Below are 17,825 nucleotides of genomic sequence, written 5' to 3'. Positions count from 1 at the left end.
TAACACGAAGATATGAAAAAATAAATATTGACGTCAAACCACAACGGATCATCTGCCTCCCTGACACCACCCGCCGGCATGTCCCCCCTCAGCACATCCATAAACCTTCACTTTGACGTCAAACTGTTAAATAATAATACAATAAAATAAAACGATTTATTTGCGTCAAACTGTTAAATTATAAAAATAAAAAAATAAAGACAAACGATCAAATAATAATTAAAAAAAAAGAAAATAATAATATTGACGTCATGTTGTTGTGTAAGCGCCGACGGCGTAAATGGAGTGAAGTCGGTGACGCGTTTCTTGGAAAGGTGCGTGGTTATTACCGTAAACTCAGAAAGGGAAACGCCTTGTGTATTTATTTATTTGTTAAACCACGTTATACACTGTCATAGTGGAATCCCAACTGCTGACACAATGATTGGACTAAACATGAAATAAATAACAGAAAATGTCAACAAACCTTGTTAGATTGAGATTTCTTGGCTGACATCACGGGAACTCAGTTGACTCCAAATTAAATCTCGGATCCTGAACCCGCCCCAGGAATGAAAATAAAATTAATATAAATAAATTACACCAAACTAATAATTATCAGCGATGATTCCCAATCAAACGAAACACATAGGACAATGAATAAAGATTTTAACAGAACTCTCAGCAATAAATCACATGTTTTATGAAAACAGGTGTGCCATTGTGAATTTATGGGAGGAAGTATATTTCTCTCTATCCATCTTTGAAACAGGCCACAGCCTGTAAATATGATCCATCCCACTTCACATTGAAACTGTTCATCAAAAAAAACAAACAAAAGAAACAGACACCAGTTTGATTATATGATTTACGCAACTTTATTGAAGGGAAAACTAAAAAGGGGGAGGAGCCACGAGTTGATCATCAACCATGGGCCTTGGCGCCAATATTTTAGGGCTTTCGAAAAGACAATGTTCAAGTAGGCATAAAAACTAACAGCTCTTCTGCTAAATTCTAAATAATGAAAAGAAAAGAGAAAGCCTTTGAGGGGACCAATCTTTCCAGCAGCCTCGCCTTACGATCCACTTGTTTTGAACAAACATATCAGATATAATACCCTACTTTATTAACATGCATAAAATACAACATTGAAATGTTTTTTTTATTTTCTTTTATACGTTTTCGTTTAAACATCGATACATAGTGCTGTGCTTCTTTGTACACATACTCAGCTGTGGTATACAATAATTTATTTCCCGTAGATTATGGTTTTCTAGTAGGCTATTAACAATTAGAAAAGCATACCAATATCACACCAGTCCGGGAAAGGGGCAGAGAATTTAAATATGGGGCAGCAGAGATCTGCTTCCCCACAGTTTCTGTAGATTTAAACCTTCCTTCTCAACTCCCTCACATAATTGCTGTAGTCAGTGCTGATTAAGGGAGAAAAAAAAAAAAAAATGTCAATGGTGATATTTGCCAAATGAGATCCTCTGACTTTTAATGGCAGTAATTACGGAGAGTCGGTGAAAGACAATTACTTGGAGCTACGAATCCTAAAGAGCAAATTAAAAAAAAAACAAACAAACAAAAAAACAAACTCCAAGACAAAACAAGGAAGGAAAAATAATAAAGCCGGTCCGTGGTACTGCGGCAGCTGGTCGCCGTGGAGATGATGTGCAGGCTTCATCGCTGGATCAGTCGCTGTGACTGCGTTCTGAGTAACATCATTGATTTTGAGGTTGAAAAAAATAATAATAGTAAAAAAGAAAAAAAAAAGTGGTAGCACAGGCAAGCCAGGCCTTCCTTGCTGGTGCATGCTCGAGGGAAACGAAAAAACAAGGAGTTCCCAACCATGTTGACTGACTCCGTGCAAAACTGGCGGCCCAAACATCAGTGAAAGCGGTGCCCACGACGCACCGTCTTCTTAAGAGCGCACGGGTGAAAATAGGGAGGGTGGGGGGTGTCGAATGGTCGAATTAAACAAAAATAAAATCAGAAAATATTAAGTAGGATCCAGCGCCACTTTCCCCACAATCTCTCCAAATGACGTCATCACATTGCGTACTTAAGTGTCCATTCTTTTGCTATTTTGCTGTATCTGTGAACAAAGGAAATCAAAATGACCATTTTCCCCCTTTAAGATGTTGTGCATACAGAGTACAAACAACTCACGTGCAAAGCTTTGACAAACAGGCTCTGATCATCTTACCTTTTCCGTGCCAAAATGCACCTTGTTTGGTCCAAGGTTTTTATTGTCATAAGCACAACCAAACAGCATGAAAGCAGATATGGCTGATGAGTGGGTTAACTAGAACCACTGATCAGCACCGTTGGCAGCATATTTTGTCAATGTCACCAGCTTTACAATAATTGTATTGAAAAATAATTGATTCAAATATGTATTTATACTTATCTTAATTCAGCTGTTCTCCTAATTAATTAAATTTACAAAATACAATTGCCAATATTTCTGGGGATCTGGTGTTGCCAGCGGATATCCGGGCCAGGACCCCTCTTCCGTGCACCCGCCATTGTTTACAGTCGTTCCAGCAACTTGAGACGCCAGAATCAAGTTGGAGTTGAGAGTCCAAGTCTATGATTGCATTGTTTCACAAGTAGTAAATAAATAAAATAAATATATTTTTTCCAGGCGAAAATAAAGAGCTAAATCCTCAGAGTGATGGGTGCTGACATCATCTAAAACTCTCTCTGCGTCTCTCTTATACAACAAGTAAAAGACGGCGACTATTGTGAAAAACTTGGCAACTAGTAATAATCCGTAGTTGTGAAACTCCCATCGCTGACTCTGACATTCTTACACATGGAGCCAGCCCCAACGTTTTTTTTTGTCATATCAAACTAAATAGTAATATTAATAAAAGTTCAGAAAATACGGCAAAAAACAAAGAAACATGCAAAGAATGTATGAAAACAACGGAGTAAAAATAATATTTTTACGACAGCACGGGTCAATAGATTCTGTGTACAATGCAATCTGGCTCCTACTGTGTTAGTTAACGTGGCCAAATACCAAAATCCACAACAGACCCCCTCCCCGTGCTCAACTTCAGAGTTATTGGAAGTTCACCCGCCCACACTCTGCGCTTTATACGGTACAGACATCACTATAAAGCAATAGTGACACTGATCATCACTGACAAAACAAGATGTGTTCATGCGATACCAAAGAGCATCCACAGTTATATTTTCAGCGGGCAAACTGTAATTAGTGGAGCCATTTCACACAAAAGTCCCAAAGCTGTGAACGAGGCCCTAGGCCCAAATGGAATCCTTAATAACCTCAAAGGAAGGTTGGAGTCAGCACCGAGCTCCTCTGCTTATACGGATGTGACCAGAACACCAAACACACGGAGCCACTCCAAACCATGAGCCAGGATGCAGTGCTGGCACCTCACCCTAAAGCATGGCATACTTCTCCGTCCACTCCCGAGCTACTTTATTATACCTAGCAGAGTGAAACCACAAACTCAATCCACAGTCCTGCCCATCACCAACACACACTGTCCTCTTCTTACTCCTGCTCAATGTGTTCTCTTTATTCATAATTTTAAAGTTGCTTTAAGAATAAGAGACGTACTTCTGAGTATCTGTTTTGTAGATTCGTGCAATCTCTGGAACCAGTGGGTCATCTGGGTTTGGGTCACATAGAAGTGAGCAGATGGACAGGAGAACTGCAAGAAAAGAAGGGTTAGGCTTACACACACACACACACACACACACACACACACACACACACACACACACACACACACACACACACACACACACACACACACACACACACACACACACACACACACACACACACACACACACACACACACACACTTTATTAAACTTGGTTCAGGTTCCTCTCCTGTGGCAGCCAGAGAGAAAAAATTCAGTTCTGATTCCATTTCAAAAATACTTCATACGATAAGATAAACCTTTATTAGTCCCACAACGGGGAAATTTGCAAGGGTCCCATTAAATGACACCGTTCTACAGCATCTGCGATGAGCTGGGGATCATGACACCCACACACCACACATCACACACCTTTTGAAATAGTGAGCGCAGGAGACCACTGTGACCTGAGGATGTCCAGACAGATGCTGCCGTTGCTGTTAATATTTGGGTGGTAGATTCTTGTTGTGAATGCAACCTGAAACAAACAAAGAGTAGAACACACAGTGAGAGAGAAAAAAACAAAACAAAAAAAAAAAACAATGCATGAATAGGGATGCTCAATGGATATATATTTTTACGATACCGATCTATGATTCACAGGTACAAGCGTCCACAACAAACATTGAATGAGTTAAAAGCCCACAAATCATCTCAAATCTGAGCTGGCTCTTCATAGGGTGATTGGATGGAAGCAGGGTTTTACAAAGATTTAAACAGCACAGACAAAAGACAGTGTAAAATAAATAAATTGAAGCCAGTTAAGTAAATGTAAGAAATCGAATAGAATAGTGGGAGAGACAACAACATTTAGAAAAAGAACCGTGTTGAAAGACTAAAATAAATTGACATACGCCCACTATAAGGTAACTATCTGGCTTAAGAACAGACAATGTAAAAGGGAAAGTTGGTTGAAAAGCCACGCTCACCTTGGGGGGTTTGAAGGGATAATCTGTGGGGAAGTGGATGGTCAAGAAGAAAACTCCTCCCTGGTATGGGCTGTCGTTCTGCGTGCACACACACACACACACACACACACACACACACACACACACACACACACACACACACACACACACACACACACACACACACACACACACACACACACACACACACACACACTGACCAAGCAGCTATTTACAAAACAACAATGACATGGTCAGATTATCTACTTACAGGTCCCATGATTGTGGCTTGCCAATGAAACACTGGAGAAGACAGGAAAGAAAAGTGAAAGTTAGAGAAGCAGGAAGTGTGGCGCAGCATGTCTGCCGGTATCACATACAGACATTTTAATGATATTTGAGACTTTCTAAAAAGGGACCCGCAGACACCGGGAGGCACCAACTTTAGTTGGAGACCCGGAACTACTGTCCAAAACTGTGATGATTATTATTATTTCTATATTATTGTTTTTATGCTTTACATTACCTCAGCTGAATAGCGTTAGACCATATTTCTATAGAATAGTTATATCTTGTTTTGTTATTTTGAGATACATTCTTCCCCATCACCAACCGACATTGTGTCCATCTGTTTCCTTTTGGAAGGAAACCTGATTCATCTGAATCACAAAGGAATGACCCATTTTTTCCATACACATAATACTACTTTGACCGTATGTATGTGAGAAATAATCACTTGAACTACTTCAAATAAATAATAATAATAATAATAATAATAATAATAATAATAATAATAACAATAATCACAATATATTGTGATCCCTACACATAAAATCTAGCCGATGGGATTTTGGAAAAACTAAACTGAAACACTAGTTCTGAATGTGGCTGGGGTGTGGGTGTGGCCACGTACTGTCGTCACCCACAGGGCCAGCAGAACACTGGGCGGGGGGGTCGCGAGCCAAGTCGTTCAGCTCCTGAAACAAAAAGAGAAGTTGGGGAAAGAAAACAAAACACGCTACGGCAACTTGCCTTCACGCTTGCGGCAAAGAACAACACATTTAAACCGATTCAGGCCGCGATCGACACCCTGTCGACACCTCAAAACAATCAGCACGGAAGACGAGGTTTCCCCGGTGCGCGGATTCACCCTGTCGAAAAATTGTGAAAAAGGAGGGAATATCGAAACACAGGTAAAAATCACAGAGGAGCGTTATCGCCCAATTCTAAAACGATGACTACTCAGCGAGCATTTTGTCAGACGTAGCAACTAGGCGCAGATGTGTGGTTGCCAGACACTCCTAAATGCAGCCTAAGATAATTCCCCCCTTTGTATCCAGGGGCCCCGGTTCGACCACTTTTGGGTTCTGAGATCCGATCTGAACATTCCTAATGGTCCGTGTTGTTCTCTCCCACGGCGCTAGCACCTCAGGTGGAGAATAAAAATAAATAAATCAACTCTGCAGAAAAGGTTTATGAGGCTACGATATCAAACACTGGACATCCAGAAATACAGCTCTTCACATTTGTTTTATCTTGATATCCCTTATTATTGTAAAAACTCTTGTGGAACAGAAAGACTGAAAGCGCTTTTATTATTCTCTTAAACCATGAACAATGCACAATTTACCCAATTAAATATACTGTACAAACACTATATACACACACACTACACTATATACTGTCCATACCCTATATACTGTATGTATGTTTGTATATGTGATACATTTTCATGTGTGTAAGATAGATAATTAGATAAACAGTTTACTTCTATGAGACCCATGATCAAAACATTTGGGAAATAATTAATTTCATTATGATTTAAAAAGTTATATTGAAATGAAAATGACCAATGAAACATAATAATAATAATAATAATAATAATAATAAATGTAGTTATTGCTATATATAGATCTCGCTTTGGGGAACATGCGGTGTTACAGAAGGAACCCCGGGGGGACCGGTCCCCACCTTGAGAACCGCTCTGGTCCACACGGTGGAAGGGGAAAGTTGAGACGTCGGGTTATTTATTTATAGTCTACAAGTTTATTTTAGGATTTTAGAAAGGGGGGTCATTTTGGTGGAGGGTCCGACCCCCCCCCCCCCCCCCGTGACGTCACAGGCCCAAGATGCGCCCCACGCTGGTTTCGGTTCCTTGTGCGGTTCTGGAATTAACAAGTGACTTTTTTGTTTGTTTTTGGTTTCGTTTTGTGCAAGTCTCTGACGGGTCCAAGTTGGGACATGTAGTTGACATCAATGTTTGGGGCGGGGCGTCCGCCACGCTTCGCTCGCCGCGAACCGGACCTGTGACACAACACGTTTTCACACAACCCCGACCTCGGTTAGCCGTTAGCTTCACCCCAAAGCCGCTAGTCAGAGCATGGCAGCTAACACAATGCTAATAGTTAACGTCCTGGTTGATAGTTAACAGTTAACTAGTTAGCTCAAGGGATACTGACAGCTAACGCGTCAGATAATACAACTCCCACCGTAACAGTGTTATCCGACGTAACGCTAACCGTTAACATGCTATCCAACGGAACGGAACAGCCGCCGTGGCAACTCATGGAATAACACCAGTTAACGGGTTATCTACCCTGCTTGTGCTAGTTAACTAGTGGGAGGCGGTCAGTTAACTACCATGCTGGTGCCAGTTAACTAGTGGGAGGCGGTTAATTACCGTGTTAACTACCATGCTGGTGCCAGTTAACTAGTGGAAGGCGGTTAGTAAACATGTTAACTAACAGCCTGGTACCAGTTAACTAATGGAAGGCGGTCAGTTAACGTGTTAATTAACACGCTGGTAACAGTTGTCGCGTTACCCAACACAATGCTACCACGTTAGCTGTTGGCACCACAGCCGCAGTGTTGAACGCCACGGCGGTTGTCCTAGCGCGGCTCGGGGCAGTGGCTATGGGAGGCTAGCGCGGTTAGCCGGGGCAGCTCACCTTGTTGATCCTTTTCAGCGCCATCCTCGCTCGCTTCGTCGCCTGGTTCTCGTACGTTCTTCTCGGGGTTCCGGGTGGGTCGAACCGCGATATGCCAGGGTCCTCTGACACACACTGACGCTCGGTTAGCTCGACGGCCTTCCTTCTAGGGCTAGCATGCAGCTCCGCTAGCGGCTAGGAGGTTAAAGTACGTACTGCTCCGAGACGCTGACGAGCTGGTTCCGAGCTGCTTTTGTGTTTGTTTATTTGGTGGTGGTGGTGGTGGTGGTGGTGGGGGGGGGTTACATTCGCCGCCGATCGGACATCGCCCGATTCTTCGGTTTTCCGGTCACTTTTTGTCTTCCGCCTCTCGACGCCACGAACGGGGGATTAATTACTCTAAAAGTTGGTGCGTTTCTCCGCGGAGGAAAGTGGCTCCAACCGCTGCTCCGCTCCAAACTGATCCCGGAACAGCTGCTGCCTGCGGGTTATAAAGCTCCGAGGAGGGACGGAGCACAGCGCTTTATAATAATATTATTATTATTGTTGTTATTATATGATTATTATTTTTTATTATTGTTACTATTATTATATTATTGTTATTATTATTTTATTATATTATTACTATGTTATTATAACTGTATGATTATTATTGCTATTTTTATATTGTTTATATTATTGTTATAAGCATTATTATTATTATTATTAGCATTATTTTACCCATATTTTTTATTATTACTGTTGTTATTATTATTATTATTGTTGTTATTATATTTTCATTATTACCATCATTATACCAAGTTACTCAACATGAAATAAATACATCATTTGATTTTTTTATGAAATTACCTTAAATAATTGACAATTCCAAGGTGTTTTTCTATTTTTATTGCTCTTATTTTTATTGCCTATTTGTTTTGATGTTTGCCTCTGCAACACCGTATTTTCCTCAATATCCATATATGGCAATAACTAAATGAACCATTATAATAAATGTTTAAGTCATTTTCAGAATTTATTATTTTTTAATCATAATGAAACAAATTATTTCCATTTTTTTTTAAATCATGGGCCTCATAAACTGCCTATTATCTCGATAAACTGTTTTCATAATAGGAGATCTTTCGGTTTATATCTATCATCTATGTATATGTATCTATTTATCTATTTATCTCACACACACGTGTATATGTATAACAGTGTGTGGATAGTGTGTGTGCAGTGTATATACAGTATAGTGTATATATGGTGTATGTACAGTATATTTAATTGGGTAAATTGTGCATCGTTCATGGTTTAATACATTAGAGAATTAAAGTATCTATCTATCTCACACACACATGTATATGTAGAACATATACAAACATGCATACAGTATATAGTGTGGACAGTATATAGTGTGTGTACAGTATATATAGTGTGAACAGTGTATATATAGTGCATGTACAGTATATTTAATTGGGAAAATTGTGCATCATTCAGGGTTTAATAGATTGAAGAATTACAGTATAAAAGGAGATTCACAACAGCAAATGAAGGGAGGAACACATGCTCAACCGCACAAAACATTTGATTCAGGGCCAAGAAAAGAATAAAAGAATAAAAGCGCTTTCAGTCTTCCTGTTCCACAAGAGTTTTTACAATAAAAAGTAAAAGGGAAATGACGAGTTGTATTTGTGGATGTCCAGAGTTTGATATCGTAGCCTCATAATCCCTTTCTGCAGAGTTGATTTATTTTTTTATTCATAAAATTTCTATACTTGTGTACAATTAACGTTGTTTTTTTTACCATCCAGACATAACTTGAAGTAGAAGCAACACATTCATTGGACTGTCAGTTAAAGGGCACCATCATCTCCCGATCAGTTCACTAAGAGAAGGCAAACGGCTTTTCACTGAGTCGGGTGTGGCGTGCTGGATGTACGACTGCTGACAAGCGGATCAACACTGCAGTAATAAAGCCGCCCTGTCATCCCGTCTACGGGTGTTTGACGCCACCTTATTCATTATTCGGGTACTTTGAGGCTCCGTTTTCACGCGGTACCACCATCTTTCCCAAAGCGGTGCGGTCGTTAGATCCACCGCCGCTGTCCACACCCTCCGCTTTGTGTCTCGCACTGCTCCGGTTTCCATCTCCGTCCCCAGCAGCGCTGTAAGACAACGCCGAAGGTCTAGTTGCTCCCGCTCCTCGGCCTGAAGAAAGCGCTTCATCTCCGAAGAACAGGCTTCCTCCGCCCGGGCCGCTCCTGTGTGCGGGCGGAGATTTAGAGTTTGAAACACTGCCCGCTGGGCTTCCGAAGCCGACAAAGTCTCCGCTGGCACTGAAGCGCAGCCCTTGGGCTGCCTCTTCACAGGCCGCCTCCCCGTGGGGGTGAAACTGCGGGCCTCCGTGGGCTCCACCGGCCGCTCCCTCCAGGAAGCCCTCTCTCCCCTGTGACTGCTCCGCGGGGCTTGGCGCCACCAGATCGTTTTGGGCGTGAAAAGCCTCCGTTTCCCTCCGAGCTGGTTCTAGGAGGGTCTGAGGGTCTTCTGGAGGGTCCTGAACTGGGTCCGGACCCTTGGGGTTCTGGGGGCGGGCCATGGAGGGCCGCACCGCCTGGTGGCACATGGGACACGTCTCCTGCACGTACAGCCACTTGCGAAGGCAGTTTCCGTGGAAGAAGTGGCCGCAGGAGGTTATCACGGCGGAGCTCATCTCCTGTGGAAACCACGGCAGAAAAACACATAATTTACTGTAGTTTGTTTCAAACAATTTTCAAATTCCACTGAAGAAAAAATAATCATGTAATTGAGCTCTTGTGTTGCAAGATCAAAATTGCCAGGCTGTAATAATTCTTTCCAGCCAGCAGCTCTGTGTTTATCAGAACAAGCTCAGGTTTCACACTGAAAGTGAAAACTACTTGTATTATTATGTTTGACATTTAAGTGGTTTACCAGATATTAGTGTGCCCTGGGATGTTTTCATTGTAAAAAGTGTGCCGTGGTAGAGAAAAAGTTGGGAAACAACCACATTTATAACCAAATTAGATAAAAGTAGATGTTACCTGACATGCAGATCCACAGAGATGTGGAGCAAACATTACAGAGTGAGTCAAATCAAAACCAAACCAGATGAGGACGTAAAGCCAGATTTAAACACCTGTCTGTACAGCTTCATGGTCAGGCTGTCGACGCAATTATTAATAACTGAGGACTTCTATGAGTGACAGGAAACTGGGACTAGTCTCTGGGACTCTATCACTTTACACCGGTGATTCTCCTTTTTCATATCAAGGACCCTCGATCTGATCCGCATGAGGCCACAGACCCTATTTGATAAGATTTAGTCTCTGCGATCCAATCTAAGCAGATTGTTATATTGTTAGATCTGATATAGTGTCTATTCTCTAGTTTGGGAAATAATAGTGAAACTAAGCTCCAAACACAGAATTTATTGTATATTCTCTTCTGGTGCTGACGTCTTGACAAATGAAATAACGGTGAAGTTTAACTATTAATCATTTTGCTGGGGACCCCCTGGAATCTCTCAAAGGACCCCTAGGGGGGTCCCCAGACCCGGCGCTATTAAACCATGCTAAATAATGCATCCAACCTGGAAGCAGATGCAGCAGACGTCATTGTGATGCCGCAGCTCTAGCTCGGAAGCTCTGGGCAGCGAATTGATCTTCTTGGCCGCTTCCCGTCGGAGCAGGAAGCTCTTCCAGCCGGACTGAGCCCGGAGCCACACATTAAAGTAGGAATGGATGATGATGACGGAGGCTCCCATCCAGCTCCATTCCCCGAACAGCGACTCCCACGTGCCGTACGCCACCACGCACAACGCCACCACGAACTCCAGCACCCGGCTGACGGCGTTCACCCAGTAGATCACCTCGTCCAGGCTGTCGATGGGGTCGCTGCGGAACAGCTCCACCATGAAGAGTGAGTAGATCAGCATGGTGCCTGTCACCTGCACAACCAGAGGAAAGGACAGCAATCAGAATATTTGGGAATATATATAGGAATAAAACACATTTAATGACAATAGAGTAGACCAGAAATAAAAAATGATTGTTGGGGCACTTATCAACAGGAGGTTAGACCATGTTCATTTTAGACTTCATGACTGGCCTCATTCCTCACCTGGTAAAAAGGGAACCAGGAAACTTACAAAATGCAATATGTAACATATAATGCATAATTCTGACAGAAAATCTAATCTAAAGACTTGAAAGGCTTTATCTGACTAAATTTAAGTCCCCATGAGTTTAAATATGTCTTTATTTTTTAACCTTTATTATAATTCTGGAGCCATCATGTTATGCATTACAATAAACTCATAAGAAACAGATTGAGGCTAAATAATAATCTTTCGTACTGTACTTTAAAAACATTACATTGCACATTACATATACAGTATCCACACTTTGGGAAATTGTTTCATGTGAATTTGAGTAGGTTACTCATTGTTTATCATAGAGCATGGAGGAAGCTGCAAGAGGATTATATACTGTAGATATTACAAAATATGTAAAACATATTTAACTAATCTTATTAAAAAATAATGAAAAAATCAATCTTAGAAATCTCCTGTGACCATGTATGCACATCAAGTGACCCACATGTGGGGTCATGACCCCAAGGTTGAGAATGTCTAACGTTAAGGACTTTTCACTTCCCTTAGAGAGTCTGGGAAAAAAAAGACCACAGGAAGACTAACATCCTGAAAAACAATCTAACAAATAAGTGGTGTGAGGATTTCAACTTCCCTACCTGAAGAGATGTGAGCATGCAGCTGGACACCAGGATCAGGAGCCAGAAATCCATGTGGAAGAAATGGCCGATTTTATAAGCCATAAAGACAGGAAACACCAGCAGGAGCAGACACATGCTGAGGCCACGGAAATGTTTCCACAGGCTCCTGGAGGCACGGGAGAAATGTCATCAAACTGGGTGATGGGCACAAGGTCAAATTCATTCAGTATGTGTGTCCCAATGGTAACGGTAGTCCTATTGGTCTGTATCTGACAATTAGACTTTTTCTTGAAACAACTTTGTGGAACACTGATTGCCTGTATTGTAATAAAGATATATTAACGTGTGGCTGCAAAATAATGAAAATTGAAATTTTTGGTGGCTTTTGAAGCAAATTAAGTGATTGTGTAAAATAAGTATATTTCTTTGTGAGCTGCATTTAATCATTTTATCCCTCTATTGAAACATTTGGCTTTGTTTGAATGCTAAATAGAGAAGAAGTAGGATCGACTTTGGTCTTTTCATATGTTTACGATAAGAATATTATTATTATTAATATTATATTAGAATATTAATATTATTAATGCTTATTGGTATTATCTGCTAGGGTTGATTGCTTTCGCTAAATGGATATCTGACTCATAAACTAACACTTTTATTCCGTCACCTATTTCGAGACGCTCCCAGAGCCAGAATGACTGGATCGGTTATTTCAATCATGGACTGCAGAGTGGAGGTGACCACGATGAAGAGGATGATGCTGAGAAGGAAGGTGCGCTGCGGCGCCTGCATATCAAGCAGGCCAGTCTGCAGTGCCAGCAGGAACAAGGTGACGCCCTCCGTCACGCCTCTGGAGGGAGCGAGAACACGACAAGAGTGAGACAGACCAGTTTGTTGCACGACAACCTGTGCACGAAACGTTGTATCTGAAACAACAATTTCATCACCATCAGAACTATCGATGCTCTACGGTACCTGTGCATGACATTCTCGTTCTGAACAGCAGCATATCCTCCCAGGTAGAACTTGCATAGGTTGAGCAGACCCAGAGCCAGGTAGGAGACCACAAAGGTCAGTCCAAGCAGGGAGTAGGGCGTGGCACAGCACTCAGACACACTGCAGAGTAAAAGGAAAGACAGAGTTAAGTCAGCTGCTGCGTCCAAAATCCTATAATAGCATGATATTTAGCACACCAAGTTAGTATGTATGCATTTTCAGTATATCTGACACAATTGTATGCATCAAATAGTAAATGAAAAGTACCAGGATGACATACTACATCTGGCGACATATCGCAGTTTGCAAACACTGCACACTGGCAAGCATATCCTACAATGCATTATGAAGGCATGCTGGCACTTAACTGCTGAAAGGACATGGCAATATGATGACATTGTTCTTTTTACTTACATAGTCAAAGAAGCCAGACGGTAATGCACATGCAAGTATGTTACTTAAATACGTAGTACATAGTACGCAGTCAGTGTTTCCCTGTTATAGCCAATAGTGGGCAGGCCAGAGATACATTTTCACTGTGATTGACGGTTGGCTACCTCCAGATATATTCAAACACAAACACACAGCTTCCTGAACGCACCTTGTGAGCAGAAAGAGCATGATTCCCTGATGACCGCCCGAGGCCTTGTGGGCCATGAAGTCCGAGGAGAGCTGCACCACGAACAGAACGAACCAGAAGACGCTGAAGAGCACTGGGACGGCAAACTGGTTCCAAAGCGAGATGCCCACAGCCAAGAGTCTGTAGAGCTCAATGACCTGGAGAGGGAACAGCACTGGTGATAGTTTGCTTCAGACTGAAACATTCCTAAGGATAATGGGTAGATTTCACTTTGTTTCTCATTGTCATGGTGGGTTGGTGCTGTCCTTTCTAAGTAAAGGCACCAAAAGTCATCAAGAATGTAACTTTGATAGAGATGCATGAATGGCTCCATGGCAGAGAAACAGCATTTACCTCCATTTGAATCAGCTCTGAATAGGCAGCTCTTGCCAGGCGATACGGCACAAAGAGATTGTAAAGGAGGAACATGGCTATTCCCACTCCGGTGAGGCACATGGAGAAGGAGTGGACAGTAAGCATGGTGGCGTGGGGTGCAATGCAGAGTCTGGCCAGCAGGGGCAGCATGTGGGCAGAGAACAGCCACACCTTTCTGGTCTTCAACAGAAAGGCACACAGCGTGCTGAGAATGATCTGACCTGAACACAGGAGAAATAAACAACAGAAGGCGAGTCAGAACTACACATCTGTGCAGCCAAAATGATATTTGTACATTGATAACTATATAAGTTATACTGTAACCAGCAACAGTGATTAGAATATATTATTTTTTTAATTAGGGGATGAGACCGAACTGAACAGGTGAACGGTCATTCTGTCTTCTGCCAGCAGTTTTCTTACACCACCATCAGGCCACCAAAGGAAACGAAGAAAGTTGACATCTTTAAGTGGTACTCTGACCTGATAAAACATATCCTCTGTATATCTATATATCCTGACACCATGACAGTTTCAGCCGAAACCTGAGGAGAACAGCGTGTTGGATAAGTCTTGGTCTTGTAACAGCTCTTTGTTCAAAGATGTGCCCCTGTATCTGGCAGCACAGTCAAAAAGCACACGGACGGTCTTCTTCTGTGGGTAGTACACACCATAGTGTAGTACAGTATAAACTGTACCATATCCGTCCATCATCTCTTTGCAGCTGGTTGACAAACATTTTCAGTGTGACCTTCCTGTATGACCCCATCCATGAAACTTTTATAGTCAAAAAACACCTGATTTTTCTTGAACTTTTTAATAAGGTTAAGGGCATGTTGTTCTGCAATGTGACAGTTCTGTGGCATCTTCACATCATCCTTTTGGAAAGGGAGTTGGAGGTAGTAGTGTCAATTCTTTAATATAGCAGAGTCAGACCTTCGTGTGAAACTATTTATCTTTGATGGATAACTGGCTTTTCTCACTGTGGCGCTGTTCAGGAAAATCTCTTATTGTATTGTTGAACAAGCAGTTCTTCTTTGCCGCATAAGGGCCGTTCCCTTCACTATTCACAGCCTCCTATGGTTTCAAAGCTTTTGGGGAATTCAGTCCAATGGTGAATGCCCATTCAAAATGTAAGACTTTAAAAGACATTTTAATGGCATTGTTTAACAATGTCAGCGATTCAGCCCTGTGTTCCACAATGGAAGATGAAACTGCTGGTTAAAGTCATACACCAGGGAAAGATGCTCTTTGTGACTCAGTCGCAGAGCCCCAAAGCCCCGCCACCTGCTAGCTCGCTGCTCTTTGAAGGTTTATTGATATTACATGTGCCGCGTGTCCAAATTGCACCACATTCGACACTGCACATCCTTCAGTCCCCAGCAATACACCCGCCAAGTGTGAAGTATATCTGATGAACAATTGTCAAGATAATCGAAGGACATACAAGCAGACAGACAGACAGAAATACAGAGTGAAATGTACTAAAGATATTTGGCTTTACCCTGTTATGAAGATGTTCTAGCACGGAGAGTAAATGTTAGATTATTGGCACCTACTTGTCAGTGCAGAGACAAATCTGTTAAAGGCCAGAGAATCAAGATACAGCGGCCCTTCGTTACCACACTGAACTTCTTCACGCACATAATCCCTGTGAACAAAAGAAGACATAGGAAAATGACAGTTAATTGAAGCTAATTCTAATTTGCACAGTCATCACTGGGTATCAAACCAACAGCATTTCACCTTCTAATCACCCGGCCTTACCAATTATTTACCATCAACTTTAATCCAGTTTTGAAACATATAAAATTACTGAAAGAGAGGCATTAAGTTGTAGTACACAACAAGAATCAAAAAAAATCACCAAAATCAATAATCAGGCTGTTCACAGACCACTTTGCAGACCAAAAGTTTTTGATACAGAAAACAAATGCCCTGTAAATGTTAACCATCAAGAGGGACAATAGATTCTGACACTGGTCGGACTAAAATATGTTGTTTGTGAAAATGTAGCAGCAACAGTACACGTAACATCAGTCACAGTAGTAGCAAGACGGCATCTCACTTGGAAATCTGATGCCCCACATAAAGAAGGAGGGCAGCGAGAATATGAAGGTAGAGTGTCACAATGTGTCTCAATGGAAGAACCAACACCACCGCGTTGATCAGGTGACCTGTGAGACAAGCAGTAAATGAAGAAGAACCTTTATTCGTCACACGACACACCACTACAACACGTGCACACACACACACACACGCACATGCTTTGGATGGTGGCTGGTGAAATGGCTACTCTGCATTTGACCCTTCCTGGCTTGTCCTTCCTCCAGGGGGGCAGCCAGGAGCAGTGGGCAGCATTCAATGACGCGCCAGGGGACTCCACACAGAAAAGCCCCTTATTGAGAGATAACCTGCCGGAGCACGGTGCCGACGGGCGGGAATCAAATTCTTGCTATGAGGCAGCAGTGCAATGCACTGTGCCACCATGCCACAAATGGATCCAAGTATTAGGCTCAACGGCAGGTTTTGAGTTTTATAACCTCAGAAATGTTCACTCTGACACAGAATAACTTGACTCATTTTTTTATGGAACACCTTACAAATTCAAATCTCATGGTTTTGAAAACCATGTGCATATACATACCAAGGTAGTACATATTCCAGATGACATATTTGTACTTAAAAAGCATGTCTTCGTTTTTGGCCCTAAGCTGCTCTGTCACACCATCAATGTCACACTTGTACAGCAGGTCCAGCAGTAGCATGCTGGGCACCCGCAGGGCCACGTTGGCAAGCTCTTCCAGATGAGGCATCTCTATGGAGTTTCTTCACGTGATGAACCAGCGTGTCACATAATGGAGCCGGCCGACCAGGGTGGTCACTACCAGGGTGCCTGGTGCCTGGGTGGATCTCTGGTCATCTGGGGGGAAAAGGTAAAAGATTACACACACACACATTTGCATGAGTGAAACACACACACACACACAAACACACAAAGAAATTCAAAGAAATGATGACAAACCCTGCACTTACTTTGCAGAGAACCTCACATCACTGCTGCCTGTCTGCTGCTCGGTGGCGAACAACATGTTTTTATGTCACTGTTAGTAAGTTATTATAGTTTCTGGAAGTCACTCCTAACCGGGAAAATATAACATAACTGGTTTGGACGGAGAATGCGAGGCGAAACAGCCATTTTTATGTCAGTTTAAAGCTTTCCCAAATCGCAATGTTATGATTCCGCTCGCCTGCGTGGCCATTTCCCGTGAACACGTCACTCCTGAAACGGACCAATCAGAATCGAGGTAGATGTCCCCGCTTTTCAAAGTAAAAGTCCTACGCGGCTCGTGTCATTGTGGTCGTCTGAGAATCCGCCAATCGGATTGGAGGAAATGTCGCGCCTTCAAAGTAAAGGCCTTGTGTTCCTGATTCACCCGGAATCTGCGGTCCGCGGCCCCCACCGAGGTCCGTGAAGGGATTCCTGGGCGTCCGCAGCAAAATAATATTTGTTTTTGTCTATTTGCATATCGTCGCCTTCCTAAAATAATGGCATAAGTCATTTTTGGACAAAAGTGATTTTTTTGGCCTAAATCA

At 42.3% G+C, this 17,825-nt stretch overlaps 2 protein-coding genes across 4 annotated transcripts; both read right to left on the bottom strand.

Annotated features, from left to right (window-relative positions):
* Window positions 1–839: 839 nt before the first annotated feature.
* Window positions 840–7,955, bottom strand: LOC307239029 (ubiquitin-conjugating enzyme E2 D2-like). Of its 3 annotated transcripts, none has more exons than XR_013844454.1 (8): window positions 7,526–7,955; window positions 5,491–5,554; window positions 4,849–4,880; window positions 4,599–4,676; window positions 4,042–4,147; window positions 3,581–3,674; window positions 3,283–3,448; window positions 840–2,080 (listed from the first exon to the last, which is right to left on the bottom strand). XR_013844454.1 is itself a non-coding variant. In XM_080012232.1 (8 exons), exons 1-7 carry the CDS (start codon window positions 7,547–7,549, stop codon window positions 3,400–3,402), a joined length of 447 nt encoding a protein of 148 aa, XP_079868358.1. In that variant the 5' UTR covers window positions 7,550–7,955; the 3' UTR covers window positions 840–2,080; window position 3,399. The 3 variants fall into 3 exon arrangements, 2 of the variants coding, with proteins under 2 accessions (XP_079868358.1, XP_079868359.1); XM_080012232.1 differs by having other exon boundaries at window positions 3,399–3,448; XM_080012233.1 differs by lacking the exon at window positions 3,283–3,448.
* Window positions 7,956–8,933: 978 nt separating this feature from the next.
* Window positions 8,934–17,491, bottom strand: LOC307238719 (RING finger protein 145). The gene is made up of 11 exons (XM_080011832.1): window positions 17,265–17,491; window positions 16,876–17,151; window positions 16,297–16,405; window positions 15,788–15,879; window positions 14,208–14,449; window positions 13,836–14,011; window positions 13,214–13,354; window positions 12,906–13,088; window positions 12,257–12,404; window positions 11,097–11,453; window positions 8,934–10,202 (listed from the first exon to the last, which is right to left on the bottom strand). The coding sequence occupies exons 2-11, from the start codon at window positions 17,042–17,044 to the stop codon at window positions 9,504–9,506; spliced, it is 2,316 nt and encodes a 771-aa protein (XP_079867958.1). The 5' UTR covers window positions 17,045–17,151; window positions 17,265–17,491; the 3' UTR covers window positions 8,934–9,503.
* Between the last annotated feature and the right edge of the window lie 334 nt (window positions 17,492–17,825).

The sequence above is a fragment of the Zeus faber genome (genome assembly GCF_960531495.2).
Source record: "Zeus faber genome assembly, chromosome: 13".
NCBI lineage: Eukaryota > Metazoa > Chordata > Actinopteri > Zeiformes > Zeidae > Zeus > Zeus faber.
This window is presented reverse-complemented; position numbering and strand designations above follow the sequence as displayed.

Coding starts and splice junctions, on each gene's coding strand:
- LOC307238719 (XM_080011832.1), bottom strand. CDS start 17,044: ATGCCTCATCTGGAAGAGCTTGCCAACGTGGCCCTGCGGGTGCCCAGC. Junction 14,012..14,207: donor CAGAGCTGATTCAAATGGAG/GTAAATGCTGTT, acceptor TTCCCTCTCCAG/GTCATTGAGCTCTACAGACT. Junction 10,203..11,096: donor TCTGCTGCATCTGCTTCCAG/GTTGGATGCATT, acceptor TGGTTTCCACAG/GAGATGAGCTCCGCCGTGAT.
- LOC307239029 (XM_080012232.1), bottom strand. CDS start 7,549: ATGGCGCTGAAAAGGATCAACAAG. Junction 4,148..4,598: donor ATCCCTTCAAACCCCCCAAG/GTGAGCGTGGCT, acceptor TGTTTGTTTCAG/GTTGCATTCACAACAAGAAT. Junction 3,449..3,580: donor TACAAAACAGATACTCAGAA/GTACGTCTCTTA, acceptor TCACTCTGCTAG/GTATAATAAAGTAGCTCGGG.